The sequence below is a fragment of the Hibiscus syriacus genome, unplaced genomic scaffold, assembly GCF_006381635.1.
Source record: "Hibiscus syriacus cultivar Baekdansim isolate YM2019G1 unplaced genomic scaffold, ASM638163v2 tig00110462_pilon, whole genome shotgun sequence".
In the NCBI taxonomy this organism is placed as follows: Eukaryota; Viridiplantae; Streptophyta; class Magnoliopsida; order Malvales; family Malvaceae; genus Hibiscus; species Hibiscus syriacus.
The window spans coordinates 348,454-368,154 of record NW_024062747.1 but is presented as its reverse complement, the minus strand read 5'-3'; the positions used below and the strand labels follow the sequence as shown (position 1 = coordinate 368,154).

General features: G+C 33.6%; 3 protein-coding genes across 3 annotated transcripts; all 3 read left to right on the top strand.

The window, feature by feature from the left end:
- Positions 1-2,132: 2,132 nt before the first annotated feature.
- On the top strand, positions 2,133-3,764 carry LOC120126871 (phosphoglycerate mutase-like protein 4). Its single transcript, XM_039144928.1, has 7 exons — positions 2,133-2,201; positions 2,307-2,385; positions 2,475-2,525; positions 2,620-2,730; positions 2,976-3,107; positions 3,281-3,356; positions 3,456-3,764. Exons 1-7 carry the CDS (start codon positions 2,182-2,184, stop codon positions 3,698-3,700), a joined length of 714 nt encoding a protein of 237 aa, XP_039000859.1. The 5' UTR covers positions 2,133-2,181; the 3' UTR covers positions 3,701-3,764.
- Positions 3,765-10,934: 7,170 nt separating this feature from the next.
- On the top strand, positions 10,935-16,142 carry LOC120127145 (CDPK-related kinase 5-like). The gene is made up of 11 exons (XM_039145138.1): positions 10,935-11,751; positions 12,088-12,218; positions 12,340-12,381; positions 12,486-12,594; positions 12,913-12,991; positions 13,075-13,371; positions 13,445-13,557; positions 13,810-13,917; positions 14,016-14,078; positions 14,196-14,363; positions 15,677-16,142. Exons 1-11 carry the CDS (start codon positions 11,122-11,124, stop codon positions 15,815-15,817), a joined length of 1,881 nt encoding a protein of 626 aa, XP_039001069.1. The 5' UTR covers positions 10,935-11,121; the 3' UTR covers positions 15,818-16,142.
- Positions 16,143-17,042: 900 nt separating this feature from the next.
- On the top strand, positions 17,043-19,429 carry LOC120126938 (zinc finger CCCH domain-containing protein 62-like). The gene is made up of 9 exons (XM_039144975.1): positions 17,043-17,230; positions 17,308-17,423; positions 17,508-17,625; positions 17,749-17,810; positions 17,913-17,964; positions 18,095-18,200; positions 18,437-18,535; positions 18,626-18,740; positions 18,852-19,429. Exons 1-9 carry the CDS (start codon positions 17,109-17,111, stop codon positions 19,340-19,342), a joined length of 1,281 nt encoding a protein of 426 aa, XP_039000906.1. The 5' UTR covers positions 17,043-17,108; the 3' UTR covers positions 19,343-19,429.
- The last annotated feature ends 272 nt before the right edge of the window (positions 19,430-19,701 follow it).

The window sequence follows — 19,701 nt, the reverse complement described above, 5'->3', positions numbered from 1 at the left end:
AAACCCGCCAATTTGCCAACTATTTTTCATCTTTAGATATTCTCTTTAGGGCATAATAGTCTTCCTGAGTTAGTTCAACCATGGAATTATCTGTTTCTGCATGATCAATGTATTGAATTGCTTTGTTTTCTGATGTTCCAAAAGCTTCTGATTCTATTCGCACGCTCAAAAAGTGAGCTGCAATGTGCAAAGATTCTGCCTCCTTAGCCACAAGGTATTTTTAGTTTCGACCTTGATCTGTGTTCGTCATCCTTGTCTGCCTTCAATTGTTCCAACTCTTCGCATATTTGTTCTAGAACCCGGTTCATTTCATTGACCGTCTTTAAAGCCCTGAGTTCTTCGTCCCTTTTGGCTCTAATGTCCTTGGCAATGGTCTCATGTTTGGATTCAAGCTCCAAAATCACATTATTCGAAATAGAATTTTGATTCTGAGCAATTGTGAGCTCCAATTTTAGTCTTTCAAGCTCATCAATGAGGTGGTTTGGAATCCAACCATGAATCTGTAGCATCATCCTTAGCTCTCTTCAGCTGTTTGTTTTCTGCAGTTTCGCAATATTGGCCTCCAAGTTATTGTCGCTTCCTCCATCGGATTATCTTGGTTTCTCTAAGTGATTCCCTGTTTTTTCGTCATTGCTGTTATCAGTGATAAAGAATTGGGAATTCTCTGAAATTTTTGCATTACAAATTAATGCATGTCTTAAGATTTTTCCAAACCCAACTATTCATAGGAATAAAGTCATGAATTCTCAGAGAAGCTTTGGTTTTTTTTTTCGGCTTGGGTTTCTTGTCTATGTTGTGTTGTCTGTTGGTTCTACATGTATGGATAGGACAGGAGAGAGAGAGATTCTTGTAATACCTTTATGATTAATAAGCTCGTATGTTGTTTTCTTTAATTCTTAAAGTTAACCGCGGGAACATAACACAATATAAATAATAAATTACTATGGTAAAATTTTAAGCACCAATAAGATACACTATCTTGATTAAGGGTGTTTAAAAGTACCCTATCCGGTTGATCCGGTCTGACGATCCATTGACCCGAAATTAAAAAAATCAGGTAATTTTTATAAAAAAAAATTATCCGACCAGGTTGGGTATCTGGCCCGACGTTTCCCGGGTCGGACCCATGTCAAAAAATTGGTTTTTCTCGGGTACTCGGTTAGTTTATATATATATATATATATATAATTTAATTATTAATAATTTTATGTTTAGATGTTAGAGTATGTAATTCGAACATTTAAATGTGTGTATATTTTTTTTTAAATTAATAATTTGAAAATGATAAAAAAATGATATCCGGATACCCGAGTACCTGGTTAGTTTTATATATATATATATATAATTACTAATAATTTTATATATTAAATTAAACTAACATCCACCCAAAATTATTAATAATTTTGTGTTTGGATGTTGGAGTATATAATTTGAACATTTAAATTTGTGTATGTTTTGTAATTAATAATTTGAAAATAATAAAAAAGGGGTATTCGGTACCTAAATTACGGGTATCCGCAACATCTGGATTGAGACATGGACTGAGAAATCAAATACCCGAGGACCCGGATTTGAACACCCCTAATCCTAATCTTGATCGAGTTAAGTTCAATAGATTGAATGGTAAATGATTTGAAAATTTAGACAAAGCAAACGAGTAAATTATAGCACTTTGCAGAGGAATGTCTTGATTTTCTTACCCCAAGAATTTGGAAATGGCTTCTCCATTTCAATTTTAATAGTCGTTATGAACACTTGTATTTGGAGCTATATGATATACATTCGGTGGTGCCACTGTTAGGTTCTGGGGGACAAATCTATTATTTAATGTTAAATGTCCGTATCAATTTAATTTAAAGAGGGAATGATATATTTTTAATAATATTTTAATTGAGCGTGCTGTTCAAGAAGATGATAAGTTTATTATCAGACATGTTGATTAATTAACCTGGAGTGTATTTTTAACGTACAAACTTTCTCTATATTATCCAAACTCAAAAGAAGATTTTATATTCAATTTTTTTTCTGGATCATATTTCGCAACTCGTGGCGTGTAGTCGGTTAAGATTCCTGTCAGCTTGAAATGTCCGCCAACTAAAAATGTTTTTCGAGCACAATGTTCGTCCACGACAAAACTTGGCACCAACTGTACTAAACTACTCTCCTTCTCCTGCCATATCAATGTCCGAACTTAGTTCTTGGTAAATAACTTTGGATGTAAAACCAAACAAAACTTCCATTTGCTTGTTTCTTCTTGTGGTTTTTACTTTGCTTCATCTTATTGTTATTTGACGCTAAATTAACAGCTCCATGGATCAAGTTTACACTGAAATTATCGTGGTGCGTCATGGAGAAACAGCGTGGAATGCAACTGGAAGAATTCAAGTCTCTTCATTATTTTTACAACTTCTTTTAGAGAAAATTTGCTTTTTTATTAAAAAAATCTTTGGTTAATTTGATTTTTATTTTAATAGGGACATATGGATGTCGAATTAAATGAAGTTGGAAGACAACAAGCAGCTTCGGTGTGTTGTTTTGTAATAATTTCTCTCTCTTTACGATCTTTCTCTGTTTCTAACGCTACTGATGCTTGAAAAACTCGTGTTTCTGGGTATGAAGTTAGCTGAAAGACTATCCCGGGAGCCCGAGATATCCGCCGTATATTCTTCTGATTTAAAGCGAGCTCTGGAAACAGCTGAGACAATTGCTGCAAGCTGTGGCAACTTCGAGGTATTAATGCTTTTTCAGTGTTGACTTTAGTTTTATGTTACTCAAACTATTCATTTCTCTTGAAATATCAACGTCCGACTCCGGTGTTCGCGGCAACCGAACTCCACAACTTGATACTAACCGAACTGAAACAGAGCCGTGCTACAAGTCGAGAAATCTATCATCGAGTAGAAATCAACATATGAGTTAGGTTGGGAAATCCTTACACAGTTTTTCATTTTTGTGTGGGATGCGAAACTTTTAAGGTTATTGAAGATCCAGAATTACGGGAACGACATTTGGGAGATGTTCAAGGTCTTCTGTTCCGTGAAGCAGCCAAAGTATGTTCCGAGGCTTACCGAGCATTTTCGTCTCGCAGGACTAATCAAGTTATACCAGTAAGTGATGCAGGAAACCGTGCTGATTCAATATTTTTATTTGAATTCTTCTAGCATTCGGATTTGATTCCTTATCAGTAGGTTTTTTGGCATTTATTTTCACATTAAACATGCTCGTTCTCGTTTTGACTTCAATACTGATTTACTCCCTCTGGTTTTTACCATGTCTGCAGGGAGGTGGAGAAAGCTTAGACCAACTCTATCATCGTGCTACATCTTCATTACAAAGAATTAGTCATAAACATACAGGTATTTACTGTCATTTTTGAACAATCCGTCCAAATTTTACCCGACAGGGCATGTTTTCGGTTCGAATATTCTGAATTGTTGCCTGTTTCCCGATGTTAGGAAAGCGAGTCGTGGTGGTGACTCATGGAGGTGTCATAAGGGCGCTATATAGGCGGGCTTGCTCGACAAGGTTCCGGGGAAGTATACTAAATACTTCTGTGAACATATTTCAGATATCTGGTGATGATGTGTGGACAATAAAAGCTTGGGGTGATGTCTCTCATCTTCACCAAACAGGGCAATATTCCATGTCTGGTTTTGGGGTTAACAAAACATCATCTGCGGTTACTTCTGTTGTCACTTAAATAGATTAGCAATGTCTCTGACACTGATGAGAGATCAAAGAATATGTAATTATATATATATACTAAATATTGTATATTTACGTGTGATGTTTCGACTTTTTATTTTTCATAGAATATAATGAATTTGACTTTCGTATACTATACATAATCATATTTATATTAAACACATACCTATATTCGATACATAAACTATCATTCAAGAAAGAGTGTAAACTATGCAAATTCCACTTAGTGAAACTTATCGGTTATCAGGTATACTATACCTTACTAGAAGTTGAAAGGCAGTTTTTGCAGCAGGCAAAGTTCTTCTAGAAGGGCAATAGTTGGAAGGGAGCTCTCGGTATCAATGGGATGGATCGAGGGGGACTAGGTGTAACATCCAAATCTTATCTGACTTAAGGATCGGAGGATTAGAGCGATACACAAGACCAACAAAGTGGCAACAAAGTGGCTAACCCAAAATTTTCCTTTGAAACGAAAATGATGTATTCAATTAAAATATCACAATTCAAAATAAGATAAAATCAAGTGCTTGATAGGTTTTACAAAAGAATGAATCTCTTGAATACATCCTGAAAGTATTAAATAAGTATATAAAAAATATGGACCCACGACTTAAATTACACAACGTCTATAAATAGTACATGCCCGCTAAAATAGACTCAAGACATACTATGTGCCTCGAACGGTCTCAAATGCAAGTTGCACGATAAGCTCCTCAACGATTCTCCTAAGAACCTGCGCACGAAAACAAATTTTGAACGTTGAACTCATAAGCTCAATGTCACACTAATAACTATGCTACATGTGTTCATTATATGGTCATGCTAGCAGGTAAAAACATAAGCATACAATTACGCTAATCATACGTACTTAGGTAGACTACATATGTGGTCTAAGGGTTTGCTACATCTCGAGACTTGCACCCCTCTATCATATCTATGGTGCCCTTGGGTACCTAGGGTGAGATCCTAAATTTTTGCATCGAAAACATACATCTGGTCAGCCTACTTGTAAGCACTCGAGCATCTACGCCCAATCAACAACTAAAGTACCTTAACACTAACTGAGATATATCCGGATATTCTAATCAAACAAGACGATTGTCATACTTACTAAAATAACTTGGGGTTCACAAGGGCTAGTTTGATGATATCTTACATCATAGGATTTCTTATGTTGTATTTGTTAGTTATTCTCACTTGTAAGTTTATTAGAGAAATTCTGATAGTCCAAGACCAACCTTCCTAGCTCTTAAATCAAAGTTGAGTTTTTTGCCCAATTTAGTACGATGGTATCGATGCTAAGACCTTTGATATCGATACCAATCATTCAGTATCGACACACACCTTGGATATCGATACCAATTCTACACTATAGCATCTGAGGTAGCCTTGTAGTATTGATACTCCTATTTAGTCTTTATCAAGGTACCGATATAGCCTCAGATATTCATACTAAAATTCAATTTGATGTTTGGAAAAAATAATTTAGTATCAATACCCTTACTCAAGGTATTGGTACTTCTGCTTTGAGTGGTATCGATACTACTAAGCCAAAAACCCTTTGTTTTGGCTATATGAAGAATAATATTGATATTATTTATTCATAATTGATACATTTACTCTATTTAATTATATTTTTTATTGATTATTTAATTTCGTACCCTTAAATTTTATAACTCTATATCTCCTAAAATTTTAATATTTCTTAAATTTATACTAACATACAATTTTACGTATTTTCTTATACACCGTTACAATAGCTTCTAATTTTGACGCACGTACGCCAACTCTGTATGGACACTATGTTTTCAAACATTTATCATACTTTTTGCTCTGCCTATTTCTTTATATAAAAGTGAGGAAGGTGAAAGGTGGGAACCCATTCCAAAGGAGTAGCTAACACCTAACCTTGCCTTTATTTTGGCGCCAATTCTGCAGGGAATAAAGAAGGAAAAGTGTAGCCACCGCCCCGACTTACAATTACAATCATCATCACCGAAATCACTTAAAAAAAGAAGCCTCGTACACAAAGTCAAAGGGTCATTGCCCCTTAAGTTGGCAAAAACCATGCAATCACAATGTTGGTTGAAATCGTTTTTCTGTAGACAAAATATGAAACAAATTTCACAAGGTCAACGACTGCCATTAGCAAGATGCTCTCGCCAAATAATTTGCAAACCACACGCCTCCCATTCTAATTATTAATCCATGCTTCCCGTTTTATGTATTATAATTAATTCCTCAACCCCAATTTGACCTTAATCAATTAAACTACAACTTAATTTTCATTTTTCTTAATTATAAATGATGTATAAAACTATACATTATATGTACATCAAATATTCGTCAATAACTAAATTAGTTCTTATAAATTTATCATAATCAATTGAATGTTTAAAGTAAGAATTCATGAATCCACTAGGCCTCCATATCTACTATATAATAGTATGGATTAAACCCTAAATTCATAGATATTCTAGCTTAATGTTAGCTCGTGGAACTATTTATTCCTAGATTCTATATTAATCAATAGACTTCTACCATCAATAATTAGTCGACAGATGGTGAAGAAAATAAAGAACAAAACATGGTGGGGGAGCTGAATAATATATTATGATCATATGCTTCGAGTGGGCAGCAAAATAATGAAATAGACTACTTTTTTCCCTTTGAAATGAAATGAAGAATCAAGTAATTTATTAACAGAAAGAAAATTAAGAAATAAAAAATGGCCTCGTTTATTTATATAAAAAAGAATGCATCTATTGCAAAGGGATTTATCACCAAAGATTTCATGGAATTATCGGAGAAAATTACATGGGAAATGAGTTAATGGATTGTATTAATGTGGATGTCATATACTTATCAAATTTTATAAGGGAAGGAATATAATATTATACTAACAATATTATATTTCACCAATTAAATACGTACTATAAGTTTATATATAGGAAAAATCTACAATGCTCGACGAGCACCACTAACGATGAGTACCATTAATTTAATTTATAAAAATTTAAAATTATAAAAGACTCAACATATAATTATAAATTGTTTATAAATCTACAGGTAAATTATCTAAAATAAATATTAATTAAATTATTTTTCATAATCTTTTTTGGATAAATTATAACACTGATCACCTAACTATTACCCCTTTCATTTTGACCACCATTTTTAAAATTTTGTCAATCAAGTCATCCAATTGTTTTGCTTATCAAATAAGGTGGTGACACTTGTCATCACTTGATTGAATATAAAATAAAATTAATTAAATAATTAAAATTAATAAAATATCCTTCAATCTGGTAGTGACATTATCACCACCTAATTAGAGATTAAATTTATTAAATTGAATTAAAATTATGATCAAATTGATAGAATTTATAAACATTGGGTATCAAAAATGAAATTTACCCAAAAGAGATTATGGAAAATAATATAATTAATGTTTTATTTTAAATGATTTATCTTTATATTTTTAATTAATTTATAATTATACGTTGAGTCTTTTAAAATTTTAAATTTTTATAAATTAAATTAATGGTGCTCATCGTTAATGATACTCAGCGGTACTCGTCAAACGTAGCAGACGCATATATATATATCAACCGAATCATCATCCAGCGATTCTTTTGATTTTTAACTTTGATTTTAATTTATTGAGAAGCCATAAAAAATATCCAAACCCTTATCGAAAATCTTTCAACACTATCGGATCACATGGGTGAGTGGTTTAAGGTAACAATGAAGGATTTCTTCTAGAAATCAATATCCTATGAAAAGAACACTAAAACAATAGCTAGCATGATAGGGTTCCAAAGTACGTTTTAGCTCTCGAAACTATGTAAGCATGTAATTTAATTGGAATTACTATAGAGCATGTAATTTAATTGGAATTACTATAGAGCATGAAATTTGTTTGGAATTAATATACACCAAACATATAATCTATTTAAGGTCGAAATAGAATAAAAGAAAATATATAGGGATAAAAATGAATAAAGATACGAAGAATTAAAAGAGTAATTATTTCTTCAAGTCATCGGCCATTAAAGCAAAGATTTCAACTTTGATTAAAGCTTGCATAATTCTAGTTGAGATAAGTAAGGTGGACGACGGTAAAAAATTTAGGAGTCATATAAGAAGGTTATCTCTACAAAAATCATCAGCCTTCAAATGAACAGAATTGAAGAAGTTGGTTCTTCCTCCGACTTTCATGTTGAAAATGCCAGGTGGTCCGATGATTTCATGAAGACGTTAAGTGATCTTGCCAACTTATCTGATACTGTTCATTTTACCTTAATTGAAAAAGATAATTTTTTTAACACTCATATGAGTTCTTTTTTTCCAAATCATTGTCACAATAATTTTGCAAGGCAAAACTACCCAAATAATGAAGTTGAGAAAAAGAATTTCCCATGTGTTGCACCCGAGACTTTGTTTTCTCAACTGAGACGATATTTACAGTGGTTAGGAAAACGATGGGATTGTATGGCGACCTCGGGGAAGACGATATGATTGCATGGTGTCATCCCGTTCTACGTGATTGTCTTCTTCTTCCTCCATTTCTTCTCAACATTAACACTATGTGCATGACTCCTGTTTCCTGGCTTTCGCCTGTCAAACCCGTGACTCCATGTTAGTTAGACCGCCCGTGCATGACACAACAATGACATCACCATTTTCGCGTCCACCGATGGTGCATCTTATTCTTCTTCTTCCTTAATTACGGCTCGACATTAATATTGTATATAGTTCTTGTGTGTCCAAACTTTCGTTTGCTAAACGTGTGCCTCCACGCTAAGTTGGGTCACTTGTGCATGACACCAACAACATCATCACTATTTTCACACCCACCAATGGTGCAGAGCTGACAAGTCATGTACATAGATAGAAAAGATATCATGTTGTCCACACGTCCTCCTCAAACACTATAAATATCGTTCTGATCGAAAAAACAAAATCTTAGATGCAATAAATGATTTTTCCCTCAATTATATTATGTGTGCACTTTTGCCATTTCTTACATGACTTATTTTTATAATTTTTCTCACCTCATTTCATTACCAACAATTTATGTGTGCTTGTTAATTGATTCGTTTTACCGTTATGTAGTGAGGCACATGCTTCATGCATGAACATTATATATATAACTCACGTCTTTTTCTTCTACAGCAAGAAATATGTAATTGCAGCCTACTTTTCACTATTATTTTATTCCTTTACCAGCGATTTTATTCAAATTTATTGACAAATTCCATCATTTTTTATTAAAAAAAACAACCCTATTAATTAAGTGGGAGAGATATGCATAAATTATTATTAAATTAAATTCTTCATCGGCGACAAAAAAAATTGGTGCTTATAGACAGTTTTAGGGAATAGATTTAATTAAAAGTTGAAAAAAACACAAATAGACCTAATAAATTTATCCCACTACTTGAAATGGGCGTGAGCTGTCTTAATTAATTAAAACCTACTATTTAATTTTGGTGTGCTACAAATAAATTGAACACACAAAGGATATTAATTATGTAGGTCTGTCCATCACCTAAGTTTGTGGGCCACCGTAGTTCATGATTCAGGACAAGATTTTACATATTCAAATTTCGTAATCAGAGAATTTTTAGTAAATGTAAAATTAAATATTTTTATTATTTTAAATGTTTTTATAATAACTTTTTGAATATTTTAAAATATAATGTGACAAAATGCATTTTTCAGTAATATTGAGCTATTCGGGACTGATAAAAGTCTGACGAAATGTGTGATAGGAGATGGAAATTTTGGATCTCTCCAACTCATTTTCTTGTTAGGATTTTTTGTTTGAGCATGAGAAAAATGGATCCCATGTTGATTAATAACATTAGCTTATGTCGTAAGGGGAAAATAAATATTATATAATTAATCGATTTCAAAGAAAAAAATAAGTAAAGTAGAGAGAAGTTTCTTAATGCATATACACTTTCTTAATCAATAATTTAAAAACCCAGAATAAAATCAATACCAGATATCTATCTTTTTCCTATATCTATAATTTATATTAACATACAATTAATTTAACAGAACCAAACGTTTTTAATTTTTTTAATAAAATAATTTAAATTCGGAAACTATTTTATTTTTATAATATTTAAATTAATTGATAATAAATTAAACATTAAAAATTATAAATAAACAGTAAATTATATTATTTAAAATATATACACCTTAGTCAACTATTTTTTGAATAATTTGACATAATTATAAGGACACATTTATAATTTTTCTTAGTAATTTATAATGTACACATACTATGCAGACATAACTGCTAAAACACTAAATATTTATATTAACAATACTCCTTTTTACTACTGAGATCACTTATTTTTATTTTTATATTAATTTGATAAAATTTTAAATTCATCTTACACTTGTATTCTTTAAAATATAAACCGTTTGTATCATATTATAAAATTAAAATTTTAAATATAAATAAAAATACAATTAATTTAAACAATTACAATTTTAAGATTTATATTATATAAATCATTCAAATATTATAATTTGATTTCGATTCGATAGATATTTTCCCCACCACAAGAGTATGCAAATTAGCACCGAAAGCGAAAACCTGCACCACGAAATTTCGTCACTAAATTACTTCGTATTAAGCTGAAAGCAAACTAATTAATTAACAACCGCCCTCCTAATGCTCCAAAAAAAAAATAACAACTGCCCCAGGATTGCACCACGTGGCAAATCGTCCATGTCGTAATTCACTGGAGTGGCCCCACAAAAAGCTAACCCGTCTTTTTCAATTAATAGATAACATACTAACCACAACAGATTTAAAAGGATTTTCCCAATGTTCTAAATTTACTTTCTAAAATATATTAGTATATAAAAGTAAATATTGCATTGAATATAATATTAATTTACATTTTAATTAAAGAGTGCCGAGTTGATATTTTTGAAAAGTAAAAAAGCTTTATATAATTAATGAAATACATTTTTAATAAATTTAACGTTGAATTGAATAATATAATAATTACATTCAGTATATACAAAATTTGGACCAATCCAATATCAATTATCTCATATAATCTATAATTATATTTATGACGAATAAAAAAAATACTGAATCAGATATGTATAAATAAAAAAATACTGTTTTAATTAATTATTAATGAGCGAAAAAGTTAAGGCCTCGTCGTTTCGTTTTAATCATCATATGGGGATCCTTTCTCTCTCCAATAAGCACTTTCAAACACCATAGACGAGAAAAGCTTCAGTTTTCCAAAGGGGAATAATTAATATAATTCTTTTCTTTTTCAGTTCAATTTTTTTACTTCTTTGAAATGGTTTAAGGCTTTGTGGAGAGATTCAAAATCCTACTCTCTGGGGGAAAGAGAGAAATAGGTTTACACTTCAATGGGTCTTTGCACTTCCAAACCCTCCTCAAATCCTTCGTTTTCTCCTCCTGATTCTAGAAATACCCATATCTCTCCGCAGAATAACGATATCCACCGTAAGTCTAACTCTATTCCGGCTTCTCCCTTACCCGATGGAGTAGACCGTAACCAAGACCAGAACCCGAAGGAAGATCAAGGTAAAGAAGAAGTAGAAGAAAAGGAAAGCTCAATTTCCAACAATGAAGGCAAGAAATCGCCGTTTTTCCCGTTTTACAGTCCCAGTCCAGCTCATTACTTGTTTTCCAAGAAGTCCCCGGCGAGATCTTCGACCAATTCGACTCCGAAACGGTTTTTCAGGAGGCCGTTCCCTCCGCCGTCTCCGGCTAAGCACATTAAGGCCGTTCTTGCTCGGAGGCACGGGTCTGTGAAGCCTAATGAGGCCGCGATTCCAGAAGGAAGCGAGGCGGAGGCGGGAGCAACCGGTACTGGACTGGATAAGAGCTTCGGGTTCTCGAAGCACTTTGGGAGCAAATATGAGATCGGAGACGAAGTAGGAAGAGGCCATTTCGGTTATACCTGTGCGGCGAAGTTTAAGAAAGGAGAGCTTAAAGGACAACAAGTTGCCGTTAAAGTTATACCTAAAGCGAAGGTTTCATTTTAATTTTTGTTTTTATATACTTTATTTTAATTTCAGAACTTTTCCCTTTTTGTGTTTATGGGTTTGAATTTAAACCTTTGACATTGAAGTAATGGGATCCGTTGAGAAGTACTTCGAAGGATTTTATAAACTAAATTTAAATGTTAAGTTTACTGAAATTGTTTAACAGAGTATAGAAATGATCATAGCTCAAAATTATAAATGTACAACTTACGGAGTTATGTTTGGAATGCACTGTCTTCTACATATTTATTTCCGGAGAGTATCCTTTTTTTATTCCTTGAACTGACATGTTGTGATTGTTGATTTTGTTTGTTTGGTTGACAGATGACCACCGCAATTGCCATTGAAGATGTTAGAAGGGAGGTAAAAATATTAAGAGCTCTTTCTGGACATAGCAATTTAGTACAATTCTACGATGCCTATGAGGACCATGATAATGTCTACATAGTGATGGAGTAAGTACCATTTGAAAACATGAACTCAATTTTGGGTTTGTTGTGTCTTGGATCATTTGGTTTGACGATGATTATGTGTATTCTTTCGGTATGTTCTAATTAGTTACCATGTGTCTTTCAGGTTATGTGAAGGAGGGGAGCTCTTGGACAGAATTCTTTCAAGGTATTTCTTCTAATAATAGCTGCTTCTGAGTCCAATATAGGAGTTTGAGGATGAATGAACTTCGGATTTGATTATTTATGAAATGAATGCTTCTATTCATGCAGGGGTGGAAAATACACTGAGGATGATGCAAAAGCTGTGATGGTTCAGATACTTAATGTTGTTGCCTTCTGCCATCTTCAGGGGGTTGTGCACCGGGATCTTAAACCTGAGGTTAATTTCATTCCAGTTCTGATAAGGTTTCTGATATTGTTTACTGAGTGGTATTGAACTGGTTTTGGGGTCCAATATAAGATTTCTGAGGTTTATGTAAGGTTTTCATTGAGGATAACTGGGCTAAATATATTCTGGTTCTGCAGCCAGTCACCAAAGAATAGCCAAAGAGCTACTGCTTATTTTCTTGGTTGTGCTCCATTCTAGTATCTTCTAGTATATTTTATTTTCATCCTTTTAGCAGCACAAGAGTTTAATATTTATATAATAAAAATTTGCCTGCATAATATTATCTGATTTAGCTATTTTGTGTATTAGAACTTCTTGTTTACGTCAAAGGATGAAAGTTCACATTTGAAGGCCATAGACTTTGGCTTGTCTGATTTTGTGAAACCAGGTTTGTACTCAAATTTTTATTGCTTAAGCTATACTACTTTAGTTATTTGATTAACTTGTTTGTGATTTCTTTTTCCATTTCAGATGAAAGGCTTAATGACATTGTTGGTAGTGCATACTATGTAGCACCAGAAGTTCTACATAGGTCTTACAGTACAGAAGCAGATGTCTGGAGTATAGGTGTGATTGCTTATATTCTTTTGTGCGGTAGTCGTCCATTTTGGGCACGAACAGAGTCTGGGATTTTTCGAGCTGTTCTAAAAGCTGATCCAAGTTTTGACGAAGCACCTTGGCCATCTCTATCCGCTGAGGCTAGGGATTTTGTGAAGTGCTTACTGAATAAGGACCCAAGGAAAAGATTGACTGCTTCCCAAGCCTTGAGTGAGTGCCTCATCTTCTGTTATACTCATCATTCTTATGTTCTTGAAATTTTAATCACAGTTTCTTGGTACAGGTCATCCCTGGATAAAAACGTGTAATGATGTAAAAGTGCCCTTGGATATACAGATATTCAAACTCTTGAAGGCTTACCTGCGCTCTTCATCTCTTCGGAAGGCTGCGTTAAGGGTATGTATATGGTGATATATATCAACATTATTCTATTTTATATCACTCTTTAGTGTTAACATTAGACTTCATGTAGTACGTCTATTAGATATCAATTTGCTTATTTTATTACTGGTAGATGTTTTTATTGCTTGAAGCCTTCTCCAGTTACCCCTAATAGGTTTCCCATTTTTTGATAGTAAACTTTTCCCTCATTCTGCATGGGATTTACTGTTTGATTTGCTTATTTTCCTTTCCTTGGTATTTTTGCAGGCCCTGTGTAAAACTTTGACTGCAGATGAGCTATTTTATTTGAAGGAGCAGTTTCAACTATTTGAACCAAATAAAAATGGCACTATAAGCTTAGAAAATATTAAAGCGGTTGGTTCCCTTCCCCCCAAACCCCAGATACACACCCAATCTTGAAAATTTTCAGCAGTTTCTTGTGAGTGGTTATTTAGTTCTATTGCTCTGGTCAGGTTCTGATGAAAAATGCAACAGATGCCATGAAGGATTCTCGCATCCCTGAGTTTCTTGCATCAGTAGGTGCTTCATCTTTTTTTTTTTTTGGGGGGGGGGAGGGGGGTTGAGGAAATGTATATAAAATTTAATTGGTGGTCTGAATCTCTAATTGTGTACCCTTTTTCCATTTGTGGTAGCTAAATGCACTTCAATACAGACGGATGGACTTTAATGAATTCTGTGCAGCTGCATTAAGTGTGCATCAGCTTGAGGCTCTTGATCGGTGGGAACAACATGCACGTTGTGCTTATGAACTCTTTGAGAAGGATGGAAATAGACCTATTGTCATCGAAGAGCTAGCTTCGGTATGTTGATCTTATCTTGCATCACCCAGGATACTTGCATCTATACCTCATTTGGATGATTATTTAATTCCTATTAATCAACATATCTCACATTATATAGAAGATGTGGGTAGGTTGACAGGCATGTAAAACTTAATGAGTCGTACTTATGGCATTTATGTTTTGGTCCTTTACAAGAATCATACATCAATTTTCACCTATTTTAGAAAATGATTTGCCCTTTGACTTTGTTATGAACTGATTCTTGATCTACACATGTTATGACACTTCATTGTTAAGAAATATTGAAAGAAGGGAGAGAACAAATATTGTTGAGATTAAAGATTAAAAAATTATTACTTTCTTTCTAGTCAGCATCAATTGTAATTAAGAGAGTTGTGCAGTCCGTATAAAATTTCTTGCAGAATTGAGTTACTGTGAATGTTGATGATAAAAAAAAGAGTGATTCAAGAAGCCTTTATTTCCCTTAAATGGGCTTTTAAGCCGCATTTAATTCTCTTTTATTTGTGGTAAATGTTTCCAACTACTAGTGATGATGATATTTATTATGGTATATATATTTTTTTGATAGAAGTTGGAGGTATCATTAAAAACTCCATTCGTATTCGTCCACATACTAAGAAGTATGTTAACAAACATTGGAAGGAAGAAAAGAGTACCTCATATTTTATTGAATGAAACACGCATTACATATGAAAACACGAAATACCCTCAAACGGTGATAAACACCATTAAAAAAAACATAATCACCTAAAACTCTCGTCTTCTCGACCACAAAAATCAAGAGGCAATCACCCAATATTATGGTATATATTAGTTGGACATGAATCTGAGTGTCGGGCATGGATATGTATGCCACACAAATATGTTCATTTTTTCCGTAGATTTTCCATTCATTTGGAGGGTTTGGTTGATTATGTACCCGTATGCTTGAAAATGTTTTGGACACGGGCACAAAGCAAGTACTTCAAGAAAAAAAAAGAGTGGGAGTAGCATGGATCATTATAGTTTCTTTTTCATGATATTTTTATAGGGTTTTGCTTGACATTCTCTAAAGAGTTCAGTTAATAGTAATAGCATTATATGAAATGTAGTTGTATATAAATTTATCCATACTTTAAACAAGTGCCCTCTTGTGTTCATTAGCAAAATTCGTTTTTATAAATTTATTATTGCAAAATTTTGAAGTATCATGTTATATTGAGCAAGGAATTTCCACTTCTTTCTTTTGTTTCCCTTTCTTGGGATGCTTGTAAGCTGTGAAGCAACAGAAACCGAGACTAATCTCTAGCATTTTTAACATTGTTTTTCAGGAGCTTGGACTGAGCCCATCCGTGCCTGTTCATGCAGTTCTTAATGACTGGATTAGGCACACTGATGGGAAGCTAAGTTTTCTCGGATTTGTCAAATTGTTGCACGGTGTATCTAGCCGAACCCTCACAAAAGCTCAATAGAAGCCGTGAAACTTACAAAAGAGCTCCAAGAATTACATGTTTCTTGAGCTTGGTTTGCATAAATAAATGAATCAGGTGAGGTCTTCGGTAGCTAAGCCAGAGTATGACAAGTGGTAGAGTGAATTTTGCAGTCTCAATCACCGCGTCCCACCTCAAAGCTCTTCGGTTATGGCTTATTTCCTTTCGTCTGGCACAAGCTTTATTAAAAAAAAAATGAATGAATGAAAAACACATGATTGAAGCCATGAGCCTCATGCAAGTGCAACTTAACATTGACAAAGCTTTTAGTCATTTTTATGTTTGTTTCCTCGGTAAAGTTGTAGTTTTTTTTTAAAAATGTGTTCAATATATATCAAAATGGTTATAAGGGACTTGAAAAAGTTGACATATTTCGTCTTGCTCTCGTGAGACGATTGTTGTATCATCAGCTACTCTTCTGTGTTCCATAATTTGTAGTGGGAAAGTATTATTGCCCTTAAAATCCTTTTCGCGTCTTTAAATCAATTGTTACAGCTTGGGTTTGGAATTGAGTCATGGATGGTGGATAGGATTTTGATAAGAATTCCAGACTTGAAGTTTTGTTATTCTACTCTTATCTTTAAAAAAAAAAGGCCAATCATTTTAAAATCATAAGGAAATAAATTAATTGAAATAAAATATCTAATTAATTAAAAAAAATCTAATTAGAGAAGTGAAATTAACGGCTTTTCCTAATAGGTAAGGTACGGTACGGCCATCAAAGTATTCATATACCATAACACTACTTTACTTCACGCTCAAGCTTGAAGTCAGGATAAATTTAATACAAGATTATTTCCTCAAGACTATTTTATTAAATAAATCATAAACGACACTTACCATATCATTGTTTTTGCACATGATTAACAATCAAAATTTATAGTATAACAAAATGCTCGAAAATTTTCAAACAAAATAAAATAATTAACATATAATAATTTTAAATATTTTTTCTCTTTTGTCGATGGCTTTAGAGATCAAAATTCTATTCCGCTTTTAGTTAAATTTATTTTTTATTTTTTTTCTTCATAATGTATGTTTATATTTTTGTCATTAAGAAAAATTTTCATTGATCATGTGATTCCTTAGGTTGTGATCAGAGTCATAAATACCTCAACATTTTTTTTGTTCTTATAACTTGGGGCATCTAATAGGTTGTCATTGGGCCGAAATTGGTATGCATATTGTTCGGCCGAGTTAGTTAATAAGAAATTTGATGTGAGTTTACAGTCGTAAAATTCGCTTTTCCGTTGAAGACTTGGAGATCAATCAAATGGCTGATAAGAAAGGCAAAGCCAAACACGCTGTGATTTCCCTCTCTTCTTCTGAGGAAGAAGACGAAATAGAAACAGAAGAAGATGATGACTATGAAGATAACGACCTTTCCAATTCTAGGTATTTAAATTCCTATTTCTATTTTAATTTATTCGTTTTCTTTCGCTTTAAGTTTGATTTAATTTTCATATCATCAGTGGAGAAGAAACTGAAGAAGAAGAGGAAGGTGAAGAGGAAGTGAACAATTCGGACGATAATGAACGGACCGAGAACGACGAATCTCTCTGCAATCGAGTCATTGCTCTTCTCAAAGGTTATTTATCTCTTCTTAGAATTTAGGTTTTTGTTTTGAAAATAGATGGTTGATTTTGATCCCAATGATCCTTGTGTTCCATAGAGGGAGGTGACTTAGAAAGCTTAAGCTTGAAAACACTCAAAGCTTATTTGCGAAATTATGGCCTCAGAATCACAGGCACCAAGACAGTGTGTCAACAGAGAATTCTTGAGCATCGGAGGTAATTTCTTCACAATTTTTATTTACCGTTTTGTTGAAGTTGCATCTGATATTTTGTTTCCACGTTGCAATTTGTATCTTAAAACTTTGAAAAGTCTGTAGGTTTTGACACTTTTTTTCCCAGAATAAAAGATGGGAAAGCTGAAGCCTTATATCCCAGATCATCCTTTTATATCAACTGTACTGGTAAATTGCCTCTTTTTTTTTCTTTTTTCCATTTGAATTATCATTTATTCATTTTGGTGATTTGAGCGAGTATTTTGTGGTTTTTGTCACTTAATAATGCAGGTGATGTTTGTAAAGGAGATGTTGTTTTGTTTATTCAGAAAGTCTATAAGAAGTAATTCCTTATCCAAGCTAGTATTGCAGTATCTTTCATTGCAGATATTCTGTATCTTATCTATTTCTCATCTTACACTTCCATGCCAATTTTTGGGGCTATGTAAATCGAGGTTTGGATTGTGAAACAGGTTTGATAAAATAACAAGGCATGGGAGGCTTCTGGGGAAGAGAACTATTGCAGGAAGGGTTGTTAAGGAAAGCTATGGCAAAGCCAAACAACAGCATACGTTTACGGTACTTCCAACACTTAAATCTTTTTAGCAGGAATATGGAAGTCCAGTAAGTGCTGCATATTTTTGGTTTCTAGAACTAAGATATGTTTAAAATGGGTTGATTTTAGCGATCTAAGTGAAAGCAGTAAATGACAAACTGTTCCTTTCATTCATTCATTTTCTGCAATTTTCTTTTCAGCGAGTTGTTTTCACACTTGATGACAATATCTTCCACTTCCATGTTTTTTGATGTATTAGGTTGAAGTGTTATGGAGCAAGGGGACTAAGAAATTACCCCCATTATTTCCTTTGCTTGTAAAAGGTCGTAACCTTTACAAATTGAGAACTTACAGACAGGTAAGTATTTGCCTATTTGGCTGGAAATCAACATTTTCGGGTAAACCAATGATAAACTTGGTTTGTTTATATTTTTGTTGTCTATATCAGTGTTGGAGTGATGAGGTTGAAAGAAGAAATGTTCTTGCTGAGAAGCACAGACGAGGCGAAGCTGCAAGACTGGTAAAAGCAATGAAAAGAATGACGAAGCGGTCTGCTGATGTTGGTATGTGGGGGAGCGAGATGGTTAAAGCAAACGACGTTTCTGTCAATTCCATTACTCTTGACTATGAAGCTACTTGGATTTTACATAACATGTTACTTCTTTTATAATTAGGTACAAAACACCAAAACCATTCACATCAATCAAGACCAACGAAAAAGAGAAAAACAACTGAACCTGAGAGTGGAAAGATTGATAAGACACAAGGAAAAGCTTCTATGCTAAGGTTTGGGAATACGGGTAACAATTACCAAGTTTCTTATCCAGATGGACAAGTGAAAAAGAAGCAAAAATCAAGGTCAAGAGTCCCTAATACTTCCTCTAGTCGTGGAAAACCTGTTCATTTCACTGAAGGTATAGGTGTCATTCATCATTCCAATGCTGGGCCCGTTCTAAATTCTTATCAACCTCAATGGAACTTTCACCACCGGAATGCACCTCACCAGTTTGCTGGCTATGATATTGGAACCACTTCAACAATGGTCAAATCACTGCCTTCCAGACCTTATATAGATCCATGGACAATACCTACACAATACCGGGGATTCAACAATCACGGTTACACCTACCATCGCAACTCAAATCCTGGCTTTTGCAATAGATGAAGGAATTTGATCCAATCTCCCGATGTGTTGAATGTTGACAGGCTCTTATAAAATCACCTTCTGCTGTAAAGGCATGTTAGTGGATGGAAAAAGAAAAATAGCTTCACTCTGTTTTCATTAGGATGAAACAATGCAGGAGCAAGAGCCACAAGTTATCTTCCCCGCATGGAAACAATATAACTAGATAACAAAATTTTATTATTATATTGTTAGGTTGGATTTGAGTTTGAAAAAAAAAACTCACCCATTGTATCTAGGGATGAGCATGGGTCGGGTTTTTGGTCTACCCGACCCGGCCAAAACAAGATTTTACCCGACCCGAACACGACCCGCATTATAACTTAAAAACCTGACTCGAA